This window comes from Cydia fagiglandana, chromosome 10 (genome assembly GCF_963556715.1).
Source record: "Cydia fagiglandana chromosome 10, ilCydFagi1.1, whole genome shotgun sequence".
Lineage (NCBI taxonomy): Eukaryota > Metazoa > Arthropoda > Insecta > Lepidoptera > Tortricidae > Cydia > Cydia fagiglandana.
The window spans coordinates 15,106,227-15,125,384 of record NC_085941.1 but is presented as its reverse complement, the minus strand read 5'-3'; the positions used below and the strand labels follow the sequence as shown (position 1 = coordinate 15,125,384).

Genomic DNA, 19,158 nt, shown 5'->3' with positions numbered 1-19,158 from the left:
CTCATTCAACATTCATCACAATCGTCGGCGGCTTTCAATGTAGAATGCGTGACGAAAGCAGAATAGGACTAATTTAAGAACTTGACGAAAAACCAATGGGACGACCCAAGACGATACCGGCAGATCACTTCTCGCTCATAACATAGAAGGACAGATGCCATCTTCGACTGTAGCATTTCGTCACACGAAGGTTGGATTATATTTCTCGCTTCTTGACAGCTTTCATCGTTTTCAAGCAGGTATAGGAATAGCTATAGTTATAGCTATTTATTGCTATTTCGTACATTATATACGTAACTTAAACTCCATTGCTCTATTGTTACAAGTACCTAGACAAATAAATATTACTTAGTTAAAACGTTCGATAAATTAAATCTAAAATTAGATATATCGACTTCATTCCGACTTACCTCAAATATTAATGATCAAACACTGGTTGTTAAATTAAACTAATTGAACGTCTAGTCTAAATATTTAAATACTATAATTCTCGAAAAAAGTAGGTAATCCTTACTTATGTAGGTTCCTTATTTATAGAATTTAAAAAACATATTTTCGTCTGTAATTTAACCATGAAGTATGTTTGAGCAGTAGTTTAATTTACGCAATGAAGCAAAAGATTCCTAGATTAGCTAATCTTCCACCTGAGTTCGACCAATATGAAACCTATGAGGTATTTACTTACCTTGCTTCATCTTGGCTAGAAGTTACGAGAATAATTAATTCAATAAATGATTAAATGCGAAATATGCTGAATCAACCGCACTTCAATAATTAATCAGCAATAATCAACATCAAAGCATTTAAATGCTACTCGACGCTTTTCGACTGAATATTGAAACGAACGAAATTAATGTAGCTGTATGTTCTGTAATGAACTGATAAAATAGATTGAAAAGAGCCGTATATAAATCCATATGCTATTTAATATGAAACCATGTGCTATTACGTACCTCTCTTTTGAAATAAAATGCCTAGTACCATGCTTAACAAAATATTTCAAGTCGCTTCTGGCTACTATGTTTAGTCTTGTATCATCTTATACTAGGTAATATGGAAAAAAATGTTAAGTTAACACATTCATTGCCAGCGACTCCCTAGGGGAGTTCACTGTTCGTAGGCGCTCTTCGCTACATACGGTTTTCCCGTATTATCGGCTACGCTCGTAGCGCGTAGCTCGGGCTGGCACTGAATGTGTTAAAATTACTTTGGGTAGCTGTAGTATCTCAAAGCCTATACCTACATAAGGTCTGTGTAGACCAAATTAGACTCATATTGATGCAAATTTAGTCTGCTTAAAACTTTTTCAAGAGATTATGCCTTAATATAAGTCTTTAGTTAAAACAAATTGTCAAAATCAAAAAAGATCCGATAAATTCAACGTTTTGAAAGTATTGTCAAATCGGTTCGTTTACTTACTTAACAATGACCCGTTGGTCGTTCACACAGACAAAACATCCTCCAGACTGAGCATAGTCGCGCTGCCCCCACGGATACGGTAATTTTATTCCATGTTCGAGTCGAAAGTGTCTTTGTGTGACGTCCGTGTCTTTCAACGGACCAATCACGGCACGGGACTTCGCTCACCTCGTCCCGCGCACCCCCGCATTTTTGGCATCATCGGTTGCATGAAGTAATTGCTCTAAACTCGGTCTAGAGGATTACTCGTCTATGGCCGTTCGAGGTCAGAAACTTCAATAAGAGTTTTGCATCGCTATGCAGTTTACATAAAAAAACCGGATGACCCTTATTTAGTGCAAGGAGAAATGTAGCTACTGCAGTAGGTAATTATTTGAACGATGTCAATCACATGTCAATTGATTCTACTTCCCGTGAGATTCAAATGTTTCTAATAAACCTGCCATCTATTGTAGGTACCTTTCGAATTGCGAAAATAATTGCGGCTTTCACAGTTTTGTTAATTACGTGTTGTAGAACGTGTTCATTGAATAAATATTATAAAATATTTCTCATGAATGTAGCCCACTATATCGGCTTCGAGTATTACAGCTCGTGAAAATAGAGGTATTTTATTCATAATCAAATATTAATTATTCCCGGAAAAAATACTATATTATAGTCTTAGTTATATTATAGTCTTTTTTCCGGGAATAAATATTTAATTATTAATAAAATACCTACTTCTATTTTCACGAGCTGGTGCCTACTGAGCCTGGCATTGGGATGATAAGACTTTACCGGCATTATTTTGTTTGACCAGCAGGGTAATCAAGTATCAAGGGTATCAAGTATATTTAAACCGGAGTGTTAAAAAACGGAAGTTCTGAAAGTCGCATACTGCATAGGTACTAAACGTCGATATCCAATACGGAGAGTCCCAGTCAGTTATGTGATCACTTTACTATTGTCTGCATTGTTATCTAACAATCTAAAACCTTATAGCCAACTCATATTTTTAGAGATGCACCGGATATCCGGTTACTATCCGGTATCCGGCCTATACGGCCATATTTTACTATTCGGCCGGATACCGGATAGTGACCTACTATCCGGCCGGATACCGGATAGTAACGTTGCTTGATTTCGGAGTAAACAAATGGGATTTAAGAAACAGACACGGTCATATTCGTACCTGTTTATTCATCATCATCATCATCATCTCAGCCATAAGACGTCCACTGCTAAACATAGGCCTCCCCCTTGGACCTCCATACGTGCCGCTTGGAAGCGACCCGCATCCAGCGTCTTCCGGCGACCTTAACAAGATCGTCTGTCCATCTTGTGGGTGGACGTCCTACGCTGCGCTTGCTAGTCCGTGGTCTCCACTCGAGCACTTTTCGACCCCATCGGCCATCTTCTCTGCGTGCAATGTGGCCTGCCCATTGCCACTTCAGCTTACTAATCCGGTGGGCTATGTCGGTGACTTTAGTTCGTCTACGGATCTCCTCATTTCTGATTCGATCACGTAGAGAAACTCCGAGCATAGCCCTCTCCATAGCTCGTTGAGCGACTTTGAGTTTTGAGATGAGGCCGATAGTGAAAGACCACGTTCCGGAGCCGTAAGTCATCACTGGTAACACACATTGATTAAAGACTTTCGTCTTGAGGCACTGAGGTATGTCGGACGAAAAGACATTACGTAGTTTCCCGAACGCTGCCCAACCGAGTTGGATTCGGCGGTTGACCTCTTTCTCGAAGTTGAACCTACCCAATTGGACTACTTGTCCTAGGTAGATGTAAGAGTCAACAACTTCGAGTACCGAGTTCCCAACAGAGACTGGGATGGGCACAACATTGGCATTTGACATAAGTTTCGTCTTGTCCATGTTCATTTTCAAGCCCACCCGTTGTGAAACTCGGTTGAGGTCATCGAGCATCATGCTGAGTTCCTCCATCGACTTTGCCATGACTACGATATCGTCGGCAAACCGAAGGTGAGTGATGTATTCGCCGTTGATGTTGATGCCAAGTCCTTCCCATTCCAGGAGCTTGAAGGCGTCTTCCATTACGGCAGTAAACAGTTTCGGAGAGATAACGTCTCCCTGCCTTACGCCTCTTCGCAATGGAATCGCCCTCGTGCTCTGCTCCTGTACTCGGACCGACATGGTGGCGTTACTATACAAACACTTCAACACTTCGATGTACCGATAGTCAATATGGCATCGCTGAAGAGACTCAAGCACCGCCCATGTTTCCACCGGATCGAAGGCTTTCTCATAGTCCACAAACGCTAAGCATAATGGCAAGTTATACTCTTCGGTCTTCTGTATAACTTGCCGCAGCGTATGGATGTGGTCTATGGTACTATAGCCTTTTCGGAAACCGGCTTGTTCGGGAGGCTGGAAGTCATCAAGTCTGTGTTCGAGACGGTTCGTGATGACCCTTGAAAACAGCTTATAGACATGGCTCAGAAGCGTGATGGGTCTGTAGTTCTTCAATAGGTTGTTATCACCTTTTTTGAAGAACAGCACCACCTCGCCTCTATTCCATGTTTCAGGCGTTATGCCCTCGGACAAGACGGAATTAAAGACCTGTTTATTATTTTAAAACAATTTAATCATTCCACTGACTTGCACGCGCACTCATTTCGTACCTAGAAATGAGTCCGCGCGAACGTTTACTAGGAAACAGGTCAAACCTGCAGAATGCGCACCTGAAAAACCGAAATGTAGGTACAGTTCGCTGGCCGAATATTCGGCGGCCGGATACCGGATATCCGGCCGATGTTTAGGCCGAATATCCGGTATCCGGCCAAACAACTATCCGTTGCATCTCTAAATTCCACCAATGATGAGTGAAGTCTTGATAATTAGTACCGCAATTAAGCGTGCAGCTGACATCATGACGGATTTAGGTCTATCGGGTCTAGGTAAGTATGCTTAGGTTAGTACGTTAATTGATTTTGTATATTAGCGCTTTGGAGCCACTAATGAGAACTAATTAATGTTTTAAACCTCTGGGAGTATCTAGTACCTAATTGTTTGGAATTCAATATCACACAATAAGTATTATATAAATAGTCAAGTGGATTTACAGTTATATGTTAAAACGAAATTTACTCTCCGATGTTTTTCCGAAGGATATATTTAGATTTTATTTTTCTATAAACTTTATTTTCAGTTCAGAGTTGCAATTCCGACTGCCGCGCTATTTCACATCGCTTGTCCAACATTTTTAATTAAACTGAATTATTTACATAGTCAGTTAAACATCCGCGAAATAAACTAAAGTGATACACATTTTATAGTATGCTTAACTCGGTTCCGTCTTTCCTGTAGACATACATCGCAAAGTTAAGATTATCTAAAATTAATTTTTACACTTTTTCTTTAGAGGCGGAATACATTTTTTTAATACAGTTGCTCAAAAAGTGCTACTTTACGTAGCTGTTTAGCGTGCGGAAAGTTGGTTATCTCGAACTAGTGCTTTTTACTTTTCCAATTTTTTTAAATTTATATTTGTTCCAATTCACGACTACTTATTGATGAGTGTTAATATTAGTTTCCTTTAAACGTCGTAATCAGCATAAAAACCTACCGTTAATGTAAGAATACGAAAAATATTACATATTTCATATTTAATTACTTACCTCTTCATCATTATAACACGTTTATTTTTTAATATTCAATATTGAAAATTCCGTTCTTAATAAGTTGACTGAATGGAACGGAATAGCTGCCAAACGCCCATAGATATAATATACTTAAAGACGACGTCTAACCGAGCTGTCACTGTTACCACTTTTGCTTAGTGTACGATTAACAATGTTTTTCTTATTTTTTCGCAACTGTATTAAAAAACGTCGTTCGATACACGTGCGGAAATGTCATTCTTCACTCATCCCACAAGTAATGACATACCTTCCGCACTAGCATCGAAATGTACTATTTCCGTTTCTCTTATTTGAGACTCAAATAAGAGAGTATCTATATTATGTATCAGAGTCCTTAACTTTTATTGTATTGTCCACAGAAGAGACCTTTTTCTAAAATTTGTTTGACCTAAGGAGGGGGTGGTCAATGGTCATTTGCCGTAATAAGAGTTTTATACTCGTGAAATGTATTTAAAATATTTAAATTACGATTTTGTGAAAGAAGTTTCTGACTTACTATTCCTTCCTGATTGAAACGGATGCTTGAAAGCCTTAGGGCACTTTTAAAGTCATTGCCAATCAAAGCCATTCAAGACAATGATATAACTACCGAACCAACTTCACGCCACCAAGTATTATTAATTGTATGAATTTGATTTCTTATACAGGGTGGAAAGGCACGACGATCCTTTCCGGAAATGGGAGATAGTTTAGCCTAAGCTCTATATTTTCTCCATAGAAACTATGTTAATATGGGCAACCGTTTCTAAATTATGGCCTTTTAAACATCCATGCAAAAACTACTTTGTTCTAACCCTAACAGGTGACAGGGTCAATGAACTTACTTGTAAACAATCAATATGCGACAGGAAATTATGCTAATTTGTTGCCATCTAACCATTTTTAGGTCTGCTTAGAACACGGTAAGAATCGTTGCAGGATTTTCGGTTTCTTAGTGGTTCCACTTGTTCAATACTTGAATGAAGTAGTTATGTTATTCCTTAATATTAATAATACTAACCACAACATTGTTTACAACGACAGTTCAAATGGTGACATTGACAACCACTCAAAAGTACGCAATCGTCTTATAAATATCTCTGGTTTCCTTGACTGATAAAAAAAGGTTTTAGTTTCTTAACACGTTTCACAAAATTATTTTCGAATAATTGGAAACTAGGTATCTAAAATAATAAAAAGATATGTTTTTATTATAAGCAGGTTGTGTTAGATGCAACAAATGTACATGTAAAACAGAACATTAGAATAAATCAAGAATAAATACTTCTTCAATACCAAACTAACAAACCTTCTTGCGTGGTAGGAAATAGACAAGACGTCTGATGTTTGAAATTAAATTTTCATTGAACTTTACTTATTGAATGTCATATTCTTCAAATAAAAATGTTAGATGCTCGTGGCTATTTAAATTTGTGGGGCTGTGTAAAAGATATGGTGTACCAAACCAAACGGAATGTGAAACTGCGGACGAAATGAGACAAAGGCTAATTGGTGCTTTCTGCGGAGGAAAAATGATGAAGAGCATACACTATGTCGCATGTGCATCGACATACTCGGGCACGGGCTGCGGCGGCGTTGTAAGACGCGGAGGTACATTTGAACACCGTATGTGAAGAGAAGATAGTGTTAAATATTGGCAAAAAGTAATTATGTAAGAAAGTAATAAAATTGTTTGTAATATTTTTGCATGCATTTGATTTATTTGACATTTATGCGTCATTCATACATCATTGCGATACTGTCAACGATCGGAAAAAATTGTAAAGTCCCGAGCTTTCCCGACGGAGATCCTTAATCTATAGCCGTGATGTGCACATGCTATAGGGTTATCACCACAGTTAAAAAGTAGTATTTTTGCTATTTTTATTTTTTACTCAATTGACGATTCTTACCATTACCAATCGTCTCTGTATCACTTAAACGACCTCATACTTCCGGGAAGGATCGTCGTGCCTTTCCACCCTGTATAAGACCTAAGACACATAGAAAAAAATATCAGTTTCTTACGATTAGTGCCTAAGGTTCATATAAAAGCTAACCTTAATCAATAATTTCATCTGAATTTTACTTTACAGATTCCTATAACTCAACAACTGCCATGAAATTTACTCGTAAACGTTGTTACCGATCACTAATATACTTACGATTTATCATTTTTACAAATTATTGTAAGAAAACAGTCTTCATTTAGTATTTTTTACATCAAAGTTACATCAATTTTCTTAGATACTTAGGTAACATAAATCCTCCGAGTTAGAATAAAGTCCTGTTTCACTAAAATAGATTTATCCAGCAAGGATTCACACGTAACTTCGGACAGTTTCGTAAACCCTTTTACCATTATAAAACTAGCCCTCAACAATTTTCACATAGAACATTCCACTTATATAAACCTCAAATAACGGCCCTTTAGTCCCTTAATAAGTTATTAGTTAAACCGAAAACTAACTCTAAATACTCATATTGTTTACACCAAACAGAGGTCCAATTAAAACCAATTTAGAGGACTTGTTTCTGAATCCAATTTTGCAATTTTAGATAGCAATTGAGTGGTCTTCTGTACACATTCATTGTTAACTACGTGGGTCATACGGAAAATTTCTGGATTCTGATATATGAGACAACTTATTTTTTCTAAGTGGCCAGTCCAGGAATTTTTAGTATGCCCTAAGTATTTGTTCGCTAATTGTTATTACACACATTTAATTTGTGGATCGCTGATTTTGTAAACCAGGAGCGCTCGATTTGATTATGATAAATATATAATAAATAAGTATTATAGTATGGGGCATACTTACAGAAATTGACTTAATCGTTCGAATTGAATAAGTTGCATTTTGTTTCGATTATAACGGCGATTTATTGTAACTTTTGCATGACGTACGTCTAGTTAGTAGAAAATGATTATGCAAAAAGGTATTTTGGCTTTTTAATTGATAATCAGAAGTTGATAGGTATTTTTTAGTTTTAGTTATTTTAATTGTAGTTAGTTTTAGTTTTATAATCCTGTTTATGTCCTTCAGAAGTTTAGAGAAACGCTGCTTCGTCGTAGATATACCTAACAAGAAAAAGACGTAAAGAATAAGGAGTTTAGTTTACTTTACTACGCATATCCCGATGTGCTTTTTGCTTTATTTGATAAACTTTTTATCCAGATTAATGATTATTAACGAACGTGATGTTTATTCATTTCGCATATCAGAACACATACTCTTGTATGTGTGTCTTAAGGCTCCTCTTCACGTTGGGCCAACGCCAACGCCAACGAGGGACGCAGCCATGCGGTAGAATGAGATAGCAATATCACTTGCTCCCTCTAACGCATAAATGCGTCCCTCGTTGGCGTTGGCCCAACGTGAAGAGGAGCCTTTACACGTCAATATAAATACCAGCAAATTTTAAGTAGGTCGTGTACATAGATATATATAGATGCGACTCCCCCTGGGCCTACTCTCAGTCGTTTGTAATTACGCAGGTTATGGGAATTAAGCTGCAGGCACATCGCGCTAATTGGCTGCCAGCCCCGCAAATATCCACGATATTTATAGCTTTCAGTGATAAACATCACAGTTATTTATTGCTCGTCTTCTACCAACATGTTTCCTTTGAATTGCTTGTTTTATACCAAATATATGTAAATTGCTATATCCTAATCAGGGTCCATGAGATAGTGTAACTTTATTTATAACAATTTGTGATATGAATACCATGGTTAAAATAAAGTATAAATTCGTAGGTATAGATAGAAGCTCACTAACTCTTATTGCCACAATTATTTTATTATAAAAAATTACATTTCGACATTCATGATTATTTATTTTAACCAACGAAGTATTTTTACTAGATAAGGATGCATTATTGATATGGACTTGATTAAGTATATTATTATATTGAACTTTGGTTTTACATACATACATATAATCACGCCTATTTCCCGGAGGGGTAGGCAGAGACCACGGATTTCCACTTGCTACGATCCTGACATACTCTTTCGCTTCCTTCACTTTGGTTTTGTTTGAGGATAATCCTATTGGGAACGTAATCTTTATCAAACAATCTTTCACTAACAAACACAAGCACAATATCATATGACAAACGAACATTACTTATGTTCTTTAACCATTTATGATTTGAAATTGTCATCAACTATCTTTTACTCCAATTCTGTCCAATAAGTACCGTAAAATGGGGTGAGTTGGGTGAAATTTGACTTTCAAACCTCGATAAAATTTTATTTTTACATGTGAAAACTGAATGGTGTATATAATAAGTGGTTCGGACATTTGTATTTTAGTTTATATTTTATTTTGGGTAGTTCAACCGACCTCACCCCGTAGTCAGTAGTGCCTCGTATTTGGGGTGCGAGGGTTTTTCATACAAAGGTGATTTTGGAAGATTGTTGGATCGATTTTTTTTATTAAGTGTATTACTATATAGCCCCATTTTAAATTTGAATACATTATTTTTGTAGCAGTAGCCTTAAAATCCCTTCTCACCCCCCTCTCAAACCTTCTCTCCCCATTCATAACCCAACTCTCCCCGCGAAACCTACTCACCCGGTTTTACGGTACTTTAATTAAGGGCTGTCATTGACACAAACAAACCCCGCTTTGAAGTCAAGTTAATTTAAATACCTAGTTCTAATAGTGATAGCGGTACAGCCTGAAATTCGGGAATCAGCCGCAAATGGTGTTAAAGGTATGAAAATCAGAACGATTAATCTTTAGGCCATTTGAATCAATTTGACCCGTAGCACCAATAAAAAAAAACAAACGGAAAGGAGTTATGACGTCATCTTTTTTTTGTATGGAAAAATAAAAATTATTGTTCAGAAACCTATCGTGTGTGGTATTAAATGAAAGGGCATTTTGAGCCGGTTCTAAAAATATATCACATTATTATATTTCCGTCACTTGCATTCAATTAAAATAAAAATAACTTTCAAAACATACCAAGTTTGGACTCCTCCAGATACGAAACTGTTGAATTATTTTTTGCGAAATATACCTCAAGTAATACCCAATATCCTCATATCTAAACCCCAAAAAACCAATTTCGAAAATATTTTGGAATTGGTTGGTTCTAACGAAAGTGGAAGAGTGTGCACAAATTTATGGATGGGAGGATAAAGAAATAATCCACTATTCGTTACCCAAGCTGACTGGTCTAGCTAAAACATGGTACCAGGGCTTATCCACGTTGTTATTCACTTGGACTGAATGGAAACAGAAGTTAATAGAATCATTTCCTTATCGGGAGGACTACGCTGAACTATTAACGGAAATGTTAGCTGAGAAAGTAAAATACGGCGAGTCGTTTGAGCACTACTATTACGCGAAAGTCAACTTGCTTAACCGCTGTAAGATCTACAACAAACATGCAGTTGACTGCCTTCTTAACGGTATAGAGGATCGCACTGTCAAAGTCAGTGCTCAAGCGGCTCAGTTTAAGGAACCTGAAGAAGTCCTTAAATATTTTAGAACTATAAAAGTTGGCCAACCCCGTGACAATAATAATGCAGCATCCTTTAAAAATAATAATAATAACGAATCTGAGAGCTCATTTGCCGATAGCCGTAATTCGGAAACTAGTAAGGCGGGTTCTAGTAATTCAACTATACGGTGTTTTAATTGCAACGAGATTGGCCACCCGAGCTTCAAATGTAACAAGCCTTTATTGACTTGTACGACTTGCAATAAGATAGGGCATCAGGCTTCTAACTGCTATAAGAATAAAATCACAGATAGTAAGGACAATTCTCAGCCTGCTGACAAAAACAATGTTACTAAATAGGTTCTTAATGTTAAGTAGGACAGCCAGTTTAGGACCCCAGATCGACTGTCAGCTTGACTTACCACTTTTTAATGGCGTAAGACCTGACTTAGCAAAGTCCGTCTTTTTGCTGGAAAACGACACCAACATTAAGGTAAAGCAGTGATATCAATATTAGTTACCGCAAACACTGTAGATGACAGTATGTGGCGTCAGCGGGTCATTGAGAGGTCCCGAGGGAGAAGAATACTATGTCTTCCATGGTATGTGTTAGTTTATGAACCAGCGCACTACTTTATTGGGATATAATGTTTCGGCAGACAAGACGAGCATTCAGAAGGGTAAGTTATTAATGCGAGCACTTATAAAAACCTCACAGGACTCTAGACACATACTTAACAACGGCTGCGTGACTATTAACAACGACACAGCAAATAAAGACATCAACGTGCTGAATTGAACAAGGTATTATTTCAATATAAGGATTGTTTCTCTAATAACATCAAGGATCTTGGATATATAAATACAACAGAGATGATGATTATCCGGATATCCGGCTTCAATATTATTAGCAGGTCAGAAGGTAAACTAGGTTCAGTTTTTAGTGATACTGTGATTAGAACAACGCCTGAACTAAATAGCTCAACAGCGAGGTAAGGGTGCAGCTAACTTTAATGATCATAAAAAGCCATCAACGGTTTAAAGCGAAGGTGACTTGGTACGTATGTCCAGACAAGTCCCTCATGATGGTAAATCTCAGAAGCTTTGCAACAAATATCAGGGCCCTTCCCACATACTTATGTACTAAAAGTCTTACCGAACGATAGATTCCTTGACACACCGATGAAAGTATGCTGCTGTCGTGGACACAGATAAAATTCAGCGATGGATGATATTTACGTGAGAGAATTAGAAATCGGAGATTTAGATGAGGATGTCGATGATGTTGCTAGATAATATATATGTGCATATAAAGTCTTGAGGAATCATATTAGTGTCTGTTATGTTGAATTATATCCACTAGATTGTCCTATTGTTAGTTTTGTAACAAACAATGAGGGAACAATGAGGGAATATATTTTTGATTGTATTGTAAACTCTTGATGTGTTTAAGGAATTAAAATAGACATGTAACGATTTTGGTTGATAATATAATTTATATTATTTTAGCGAATAAGTGTACAGTAAATAACAAAACTTCTTGAATTATTATATCACCATTTTGTTTTTAGATTTTTTTTTTCTCTGTTTTCAAATAGCGAAGGGACTCGCTATGTGTAGGATGGCCGAGCTGTAAGGTAATTATATATTTTGAGAATTCATATCCATATTGTTTTAACAATTTACAGATTAAACTCAGCAAATAATGATGTTTTATTCATTAAGAGACAGTCAGTTGACACTTTGGACAAGTCACGTGGTCTGTCACGTGACTTGTCCAACAGATCGACTGCGGGGGTAGATTGGTGGGAACAGCTGGCTTTAAAAACACAAGCGAGTACCTGAGTGGGGCATTCTGTTGCGAGCCTTTGAAAGAGACGGATCTCTCGAAAGCGCGCGATTGCTAGTTATAATACTGATTGTTGGATGTATGCTATTGTGTAATATAGTTTAAGGAGTATCAAAAATATATTTGGATAAAATGTATGTGATGTTTTAATCCTGACCTAAGGACCTCAATAGTATTAAGTTACAGTCAGCAAAACTGTAACTAGCAAGTAATGGTAACATTCCATTCCATTCCAGCTGTACTACCGGTACTGAACGCGTCGCTGTCATTGTCATTGTTAATTGTGGAACTAAATTTAATATTGCTGTTATATTAATAACTGTGAATACTGTGTGCCTCATAAGAAGGCTCAAAGTCACCCAAAGGGCAATGGAGAGGGCTATGCTTGGAGTCTCTCTGCGTGATCCATCAGAAATGAGGCCATCCGCAGCAGAACCAAAGTAACCGATGTAGCCCTCCGAATCGCTAAATTTAAGTGGCAGTGGGCGGGGCACATTGCCCGTAGAACCGATGGCCGTTGGGGCGGAAAGGTTCTCGAGTGGCGACCACGTAGGAAGGCGCAGCGTAGGTAGACAAGGCGGACTGATGACCTGGTGAAGGTCGCGGGAGTCCGCTGGATGCGGGTGGTGCAAGACCGGTCATTGTGGCACTCTTTGGGGGAGGCCTATGTCCAGCAGTGGACGTCCTCTGGCTGATATGATGATGATGATGATGATGACTAATAACTAATTTTAATTGCATAAACTATCTACCCGCTACCTTTGGTACAGTCAACAACAGAGCTATGAATACAGGCAAAGTGCCAAAAATATGTATACACGACCTTAATGTACAGGCAATAAAGTACTGTATACATATTTTTGACACTTTGCCTGTATTCATAACTCTGTTGTTGACTGTACCACCAGTATGCCGGCCTCGGTCACCCTTTGGCAAACATCGAAAAAAAAGCATAGATACGTTCACATATTAGACTACGTTCTTCGAAAAAATACATTATTTGGTGTTTTTATGGTTTTGGTTAATAAAATATTAAATTTGGTGATTTCCGTTTGTTGTGTAATATAGTTGGATTATAACACACATGATTATTACACAGTTTGCATACACAGCTATTTCTAGACAGGCGTTGAGTTTTTGTTTGATCCTCGTTAAAAGTTTTGGCCACGCGTAGTCTTTATTGCATAGTGCTCAAAGTTTTCATGCAAACGCCAACATTTTGCTGCGTTATTAATGATATTTACGAAAGTTTTCAACAACAGAGTCGACTCGAAGACACGCGAAAATACATTTAAGCTCCCCAACAATTTCACTCAACCTTCGGCGTGAATCCTAAACAATTCGTCCTCCTCTTTTAACTAAGTCCACAAATTGTTCTTATTGTTCTTTAACTTACTTTTACTTATATTAATTAAAGGATGCTACTGAAAGAAGGTACCAGATAACACTAAACTTTATTACCTTAATTAAGATAAACAAAAGCTAAAAAGTTGTGAACTAATTGGGCAAGTTTAGCCGAATTTACTTCAAAAGTACCGAAATAAACCAAACTCGTCAAACCCGCCATTTTAGTAATTGGCTTATAATATTATTGGCTTCATATAACCTAGTTGTTATAGTCGCATCAATAAAAGTCTGCAGCGGATTTGATAGCCTATGCAGTATAAGTGTATACTAGGGTGGGCCGATTTTGTATGGAAGAAAATAAATATTCAAAACTCATATCGTAATAGGTATCAAAAGTTGCGTAATAATGCGTAGATTACAGTTCTAGCAAAAATAATCAAAATAGGTATTATTTTTAGCCCTCTACCAGCCGAGGAAGACAAAAAAATAGGGCAAAATTAAAAAATAAATAAAAATATTGGATGGCTCTTATTTATTAAAATTATTATAATATAACATATATAGACCATTAAATAACCTAATTCAGTAGTATTTAGCTCTTAATTTTCACTAAAATCATATAATATAACACCCCAACAGTTCATATAAAATACAATTATCACTTTATCGCATGAAAGACGAGAAGGGTCGTTAATATATACAATATTTTTTTAGTTTATATTGAATATGAAAGTAGAACTGCTTAAATATGATAAAAACAGTTTTTGGCATTTTTATTATGCATTTTTACAATTATTCCTATTTTTGTAAACTTAGGTAAAAGTTGCGTTTTATGCCAATTCAGGCATATTACGATGTGCTTTTTCTCATTGGTTTGCTATAAACAGTATATATTTTTATGATCTATTTTATTTTATTGTTCACTAATGGGCCTAGAATAGGATTCAAATACAAATTTGGGCGTCTGCCATATATTAAAAAGTTTTTTTCCGAAAAACGCAATTTACGAGTACTTTTTCGACTTCAGAAAAAAATGTTTAGGAGTGTAATTGACGAACGTTAAAATCATGTCGGATGCTTAAGGCATTGCTTTCTTCAAACAAAAAATAAAAATGAAAAAAATTATAATGGAATTTTATTTAAAAAAATATATTTAATTTTTACACTTAATCGTTGGTAGAGGGCTCAAAGTAAATAGCTAGATTTTTTAAATTATTTTTCTCGTTATCTACATAAAATTACGCATCTTTTAGGTGGTATTACATTGCTTATTTCCAATATTTACTCAAACGGCCCACCCTAGTGTATACGTCATAAAAAACTTGTAATGTGAGATTTTATTGTTATAATTGTATAATTTTTAATGATGTTATGAAGTGGTTAATTTTTTTAAATTCTATTGATATAATTTTATAACTTATATAAGTAGTAGCAAGTGTAATTGGTATAAGTATTACCTACTGTAACCGTTCTCGTGATATTAATAATAAATAAATAATCTCATAGAAGTTTGCCGTTTGAAATGACACTTGCACTGCGTGGGCTATCAAAATCGCTGCAGACTATTCTTGGTCTGACTTTACCTGAAATTGTTTGCATGGTCTGTAATAGACTCGGAGGCCAAAGAGATGTGACTGGAAGGCAACGTTTTGGAAACTAGAGGCTCTAGAGTCTAGAGCAAAAGCCAATACGGGACCGGCAAATACGCCCACAAGTCTGGCAGGCCGCAAGTATAAAAAACATACTTTTTTACAAACAAAATTTAGGTACTATTTATTCATTTATTAAAGATTAAATAACATAAAAAACTTTACAAATAACAATTATATCTATTTAACACATACTAATCTCCTAAAAGTATTAAACAGTTTCGCAAAACCCCTTCTGAGTCAATTGACGGGAAGTTTCTCATGCAGCCAAGTCCTCCTGCCTTCGTTAAACTCGGCGGCAGTGTGGTCCGTGCCTTCGAGGATCCATTTCGTTGTGAGCAGACCCTCAACGCCAACTGGACCTGAAATTATGAGGAAATTTTGATTTTATATATTAGGATTATTTCCGTATAATAAGAAGAGCATCATCATTGGCATTCACATCCTTTTCAGATGTTTAAGTATTACAGCTGTTGTGTATTCCGAGAGTCGCATCTTTTCTTGTGACTGAACAAATCTATATAAGAAGATAACACATTAACCCGTGGAATATCCCTTGCGCCACAGTGGCGCGTAACGTTTTTTAAAATCTCCTATACTATAACAGACAGACATAATTATTACTTTTGCATAGGCGCGGAAACAACAGCTCTTCATAAAACGTTATCGACGTCTTACAATCCTCGGTGAAATGTTGCCTCTCTCTAACAAACGGAAATGACAAAATGACGGATAGGGACAAGCAATTATTAACGGTCTGTTAGATTTGCGGTTCACAGGCGTTTATAAATAACGCCATAAGACCTTAGAATAGAGTTTCTTTATTTGCCAGAATGCGTATGGTACAAGATGACAACAGAAAAGGTTTTACATGTAAGTATCAATATTCAGTCGAAGACACGACACGCAAATAATTGACAATTTGATAATTTTAACATAAATAAACACAATATTGAATAAACTTAGAAAATAAAAAACAGTGGGTAAATCTTTCATAGTTAAAAAAAATGTCATCCACTTGTAACAAATTGAATAGGTAGGTATTAAATAATAAAATGTCCATTTAACCAATATTATTAACAACAATTAATGTCCTACCTCTGGCATGTATCCTGGCGGTGGAGATGCCGACTTCAGCGCCGAGCCCGAAGCGGAACCCGTCCGCGAAGCGGGAGGACACGTTGTGGAACACGCACGCACTGTCCACAGAGTTCAGGAAACGATTCGCAGACTCGTCTGAAATATATAATTTAGAGAAATTTATCTTTTACTCAATACTTAAAAGACATTGTTTCAGGAAAAATAAACATTGATTAAACATAAAGGCAGACAACAAAGCAAGGTTAAGTAAATTCTTACAGGTAACGAGTCTTAACTAAGACATCTACAGTTAATAAAATTATATGCAAGAATTATGTAATGAAGATTTATATTTCTTATACTCCTATGACCTTGAGATATTTACTTTGACTGACTTTGTGTGACTTTTATCTATTTTATTAAAAGAAGATCTTCAAACCGCTGATAGGACTTGCTAATAAAAATATATGATTTTCTAAGTTATCTACATCTGTTATGTAAACAAGCTAATCTAATAGTCAGTATAATCACAAACAAACAAAGTTAATGGACGTCAGCAATAATTAACATGTAGTCTTTGTTTTAAAATAGTCTTAATAAAAATCTTTTTATCTTTACGCATAATAAGAAACACAACCGATGATATAACAAGTACCAGCTATAAGATAAGAGGTACGTAGTGTATGTATAATATTTAACATTAATTATACTCGTAAATATGAATGAAATTGAGCTCACCATTTTCAGTAACAATAACGTCGGTATGGGAGCTTCCAAACTTGTGTATGTGGTCCACCGCCTCATTAAGATCCTTCACAATTTCAATACAGCACTCCAGAGCACCATATTCGTGCTTCATCGTTTTTGCCGGCGAGGGACCAAAAGTCAAGTGATTGGATAACTGTGGTCCAGCGTGAATCTTCACGCCTTCCTTCTTCAGCATATTGCAGATATCCGTGAATAGAGAGCTGTGGAGATGGTCCTCGTGCAACAGGAGAGTTTCCATCGCGTTGCAAGCGGCGGGATAGTCACATTTGGCATCTCTTACTATCTTCAAGGTCTTAGTCGGGTCGGCATCCTTGTCTACGTACACGTGACAGACACCTTCCGCGTGACCGAGGACCGGAATGTGCTGTGACTGTTTCTGTATATTCCTGACGAGATCTGACGATCCACGGGGGATGATCAGATCGATGTGCTTCTCCATTGATAGCAAGTCACTGATTTCCTCTCTGGTTGATACTAAAGATATGGCATCTTGAGCACCCACGGTTTTAAGAGATTCCTTGACTAATTCCATGAGTGCTTTGTTGGAATGAGCGGCTTCTTTGCCTCCTTTCAGCAGAAGACCATTAGCTGATGCCATGGCCAAAGCAGCAACTTGGGGTAAAGAGTCCGGCCTTGATTCAAATATGACTAGAAGTACGCCAATCGGTACCGTTATTTGTCGGAGTACTAGGTTCTCTGCCAGCTTAGTTTTCTTTAGAACTCTGCCAACATTCTCGTAACTTGAGTCAGCAATTTGCTTCAATCCGATCGATAAAGTTTTCAATTTTCCTGCGCTCAACGCAAGTCGATTCAAGAGGGGTTTAGCGAGGCCATCTCTCGTGGCTTCTTCTAAATCTTTGGAGTTTGCCTGTAATATCTGATCTTGTTTGTCAACTAAGAGCTCAGCAAGAGTGTGGATTGCCGAAGCTCTTTCCGCTGGTGACAGCTGCTGCAGAACTCGACTGCCCGTGCGAGCTAAAATAAGACCAATCATGAGCGATATACACAATTTAAACTAGGTGACTAAATTGATGAAAATGTATTTTCTTTTTCCTACCATTTTCAGCAGAAACATCCACAGAAGAACTACTAGGAGCTGGGCTATCGGTGAAGAATGTGCCGACCTTCCTGCCACTAATGATGGTCTTGATGGCTTTCTCTTGCATACCGTTGCAGATCACTACGCTTACGCCGCGAGCCATGGCCCAGGTCGCGGCGTTGACCTTGGAATCCATGCCACCGGTGCCGACCTGTACAAGATTTCATATGATAGATTGGTATTGTGGTAATAAACTGACTTGTCAACGGATGGTAAGTATTATTATTTACTTAAAAGGGACTAAATCGCGTATTAAAGGAAATTTAAAATCACTTATACATAATTATAAGTCGAAATAATAAATAAACAATCAAAATATTAATAAATAAATAAAATCGTTACATGTACATATACCATTAAATTTATATTATATGCTGCTATAGATGCTGTCGACGTCATGCATCATAAAATGCATTTACTTACTTTGAATTTCGTTCCGAACTCCACCTGGTATTATTTTTAGTTGTGTTTCTGTACAACATGCGCGTGTCGTCCTCCGACTGGCTCTGCAGCTAGTTGTGGAGGCCGTCAATGATGCATTTACCTTGGATTTCGTTCCAAACTCCACTTGATCCTTATCCTTGGCTGTGTAGGTGTGCATCATTCGCGCACCGTCCTCCCACGGCGGCTTGTTGTAGATGCCATCGACATCTGACATCATAATGAGCAGGTCGGCTTGCACCTCCGCCGCTAGCAGCGCTGAGAGACTGTCGTTGTCCTTCAGTCCAATACCCTATTTGAAACAGAAGACTACAGTATTCGCCGAAAATATCCAATTTCTCATACACAACTTTAAAGCAATTGTAGCTAAAGATATATTGTCTTTTATTTAGTAATACGATAAACTAGCTTTATTCTC

General features: G+C 37.1%; 1 protein-coding gene across 5 annotated transcripts in view; it reads right to left on the bottom strand.

Annotated features, from left to right (window-relative positions):
• Positions 1-15,470: 15,470 nt before the first annotated feature.
• The window catches only part of LOC134667950 (delta-1-pyrroline-5-carboxylate synthase), a 267,662-nt gene continuing 263,974 nt past the window's right edge, over positions 15,471-19,158 (bottom strand). For all 5 annotated transcript variants that reach the window (XM_063525378.1, XM_063525376.1, XM_063525374.1 and 2 more), the window contains 5 exons: positions 18,844-19,032; positions 18,258-18,450; positions 17,171-18,175; positions 16,451-16,588; positions 15,471-15,714 (listed from right to left, as the gene is read on the bottom strand). In XM_063525378.1, coding sequence (XP_063381448.1) covers positions 15,593-15,714; positions 16,451-16,588; positions 17,171-18,175; positions 18,258-18,450; positions 18,844-19,032 — 1,647 coding nt within the window. In that variant the 3' untranslated portion in view covers positions 15,471-15,592. The remainder of the gene's footprint in view (positions 15,715-16,450; positions 16,589-17,170; positions 18,176-18,257; positions 18,451-18,843; positions 19,033-19,158) is intronic.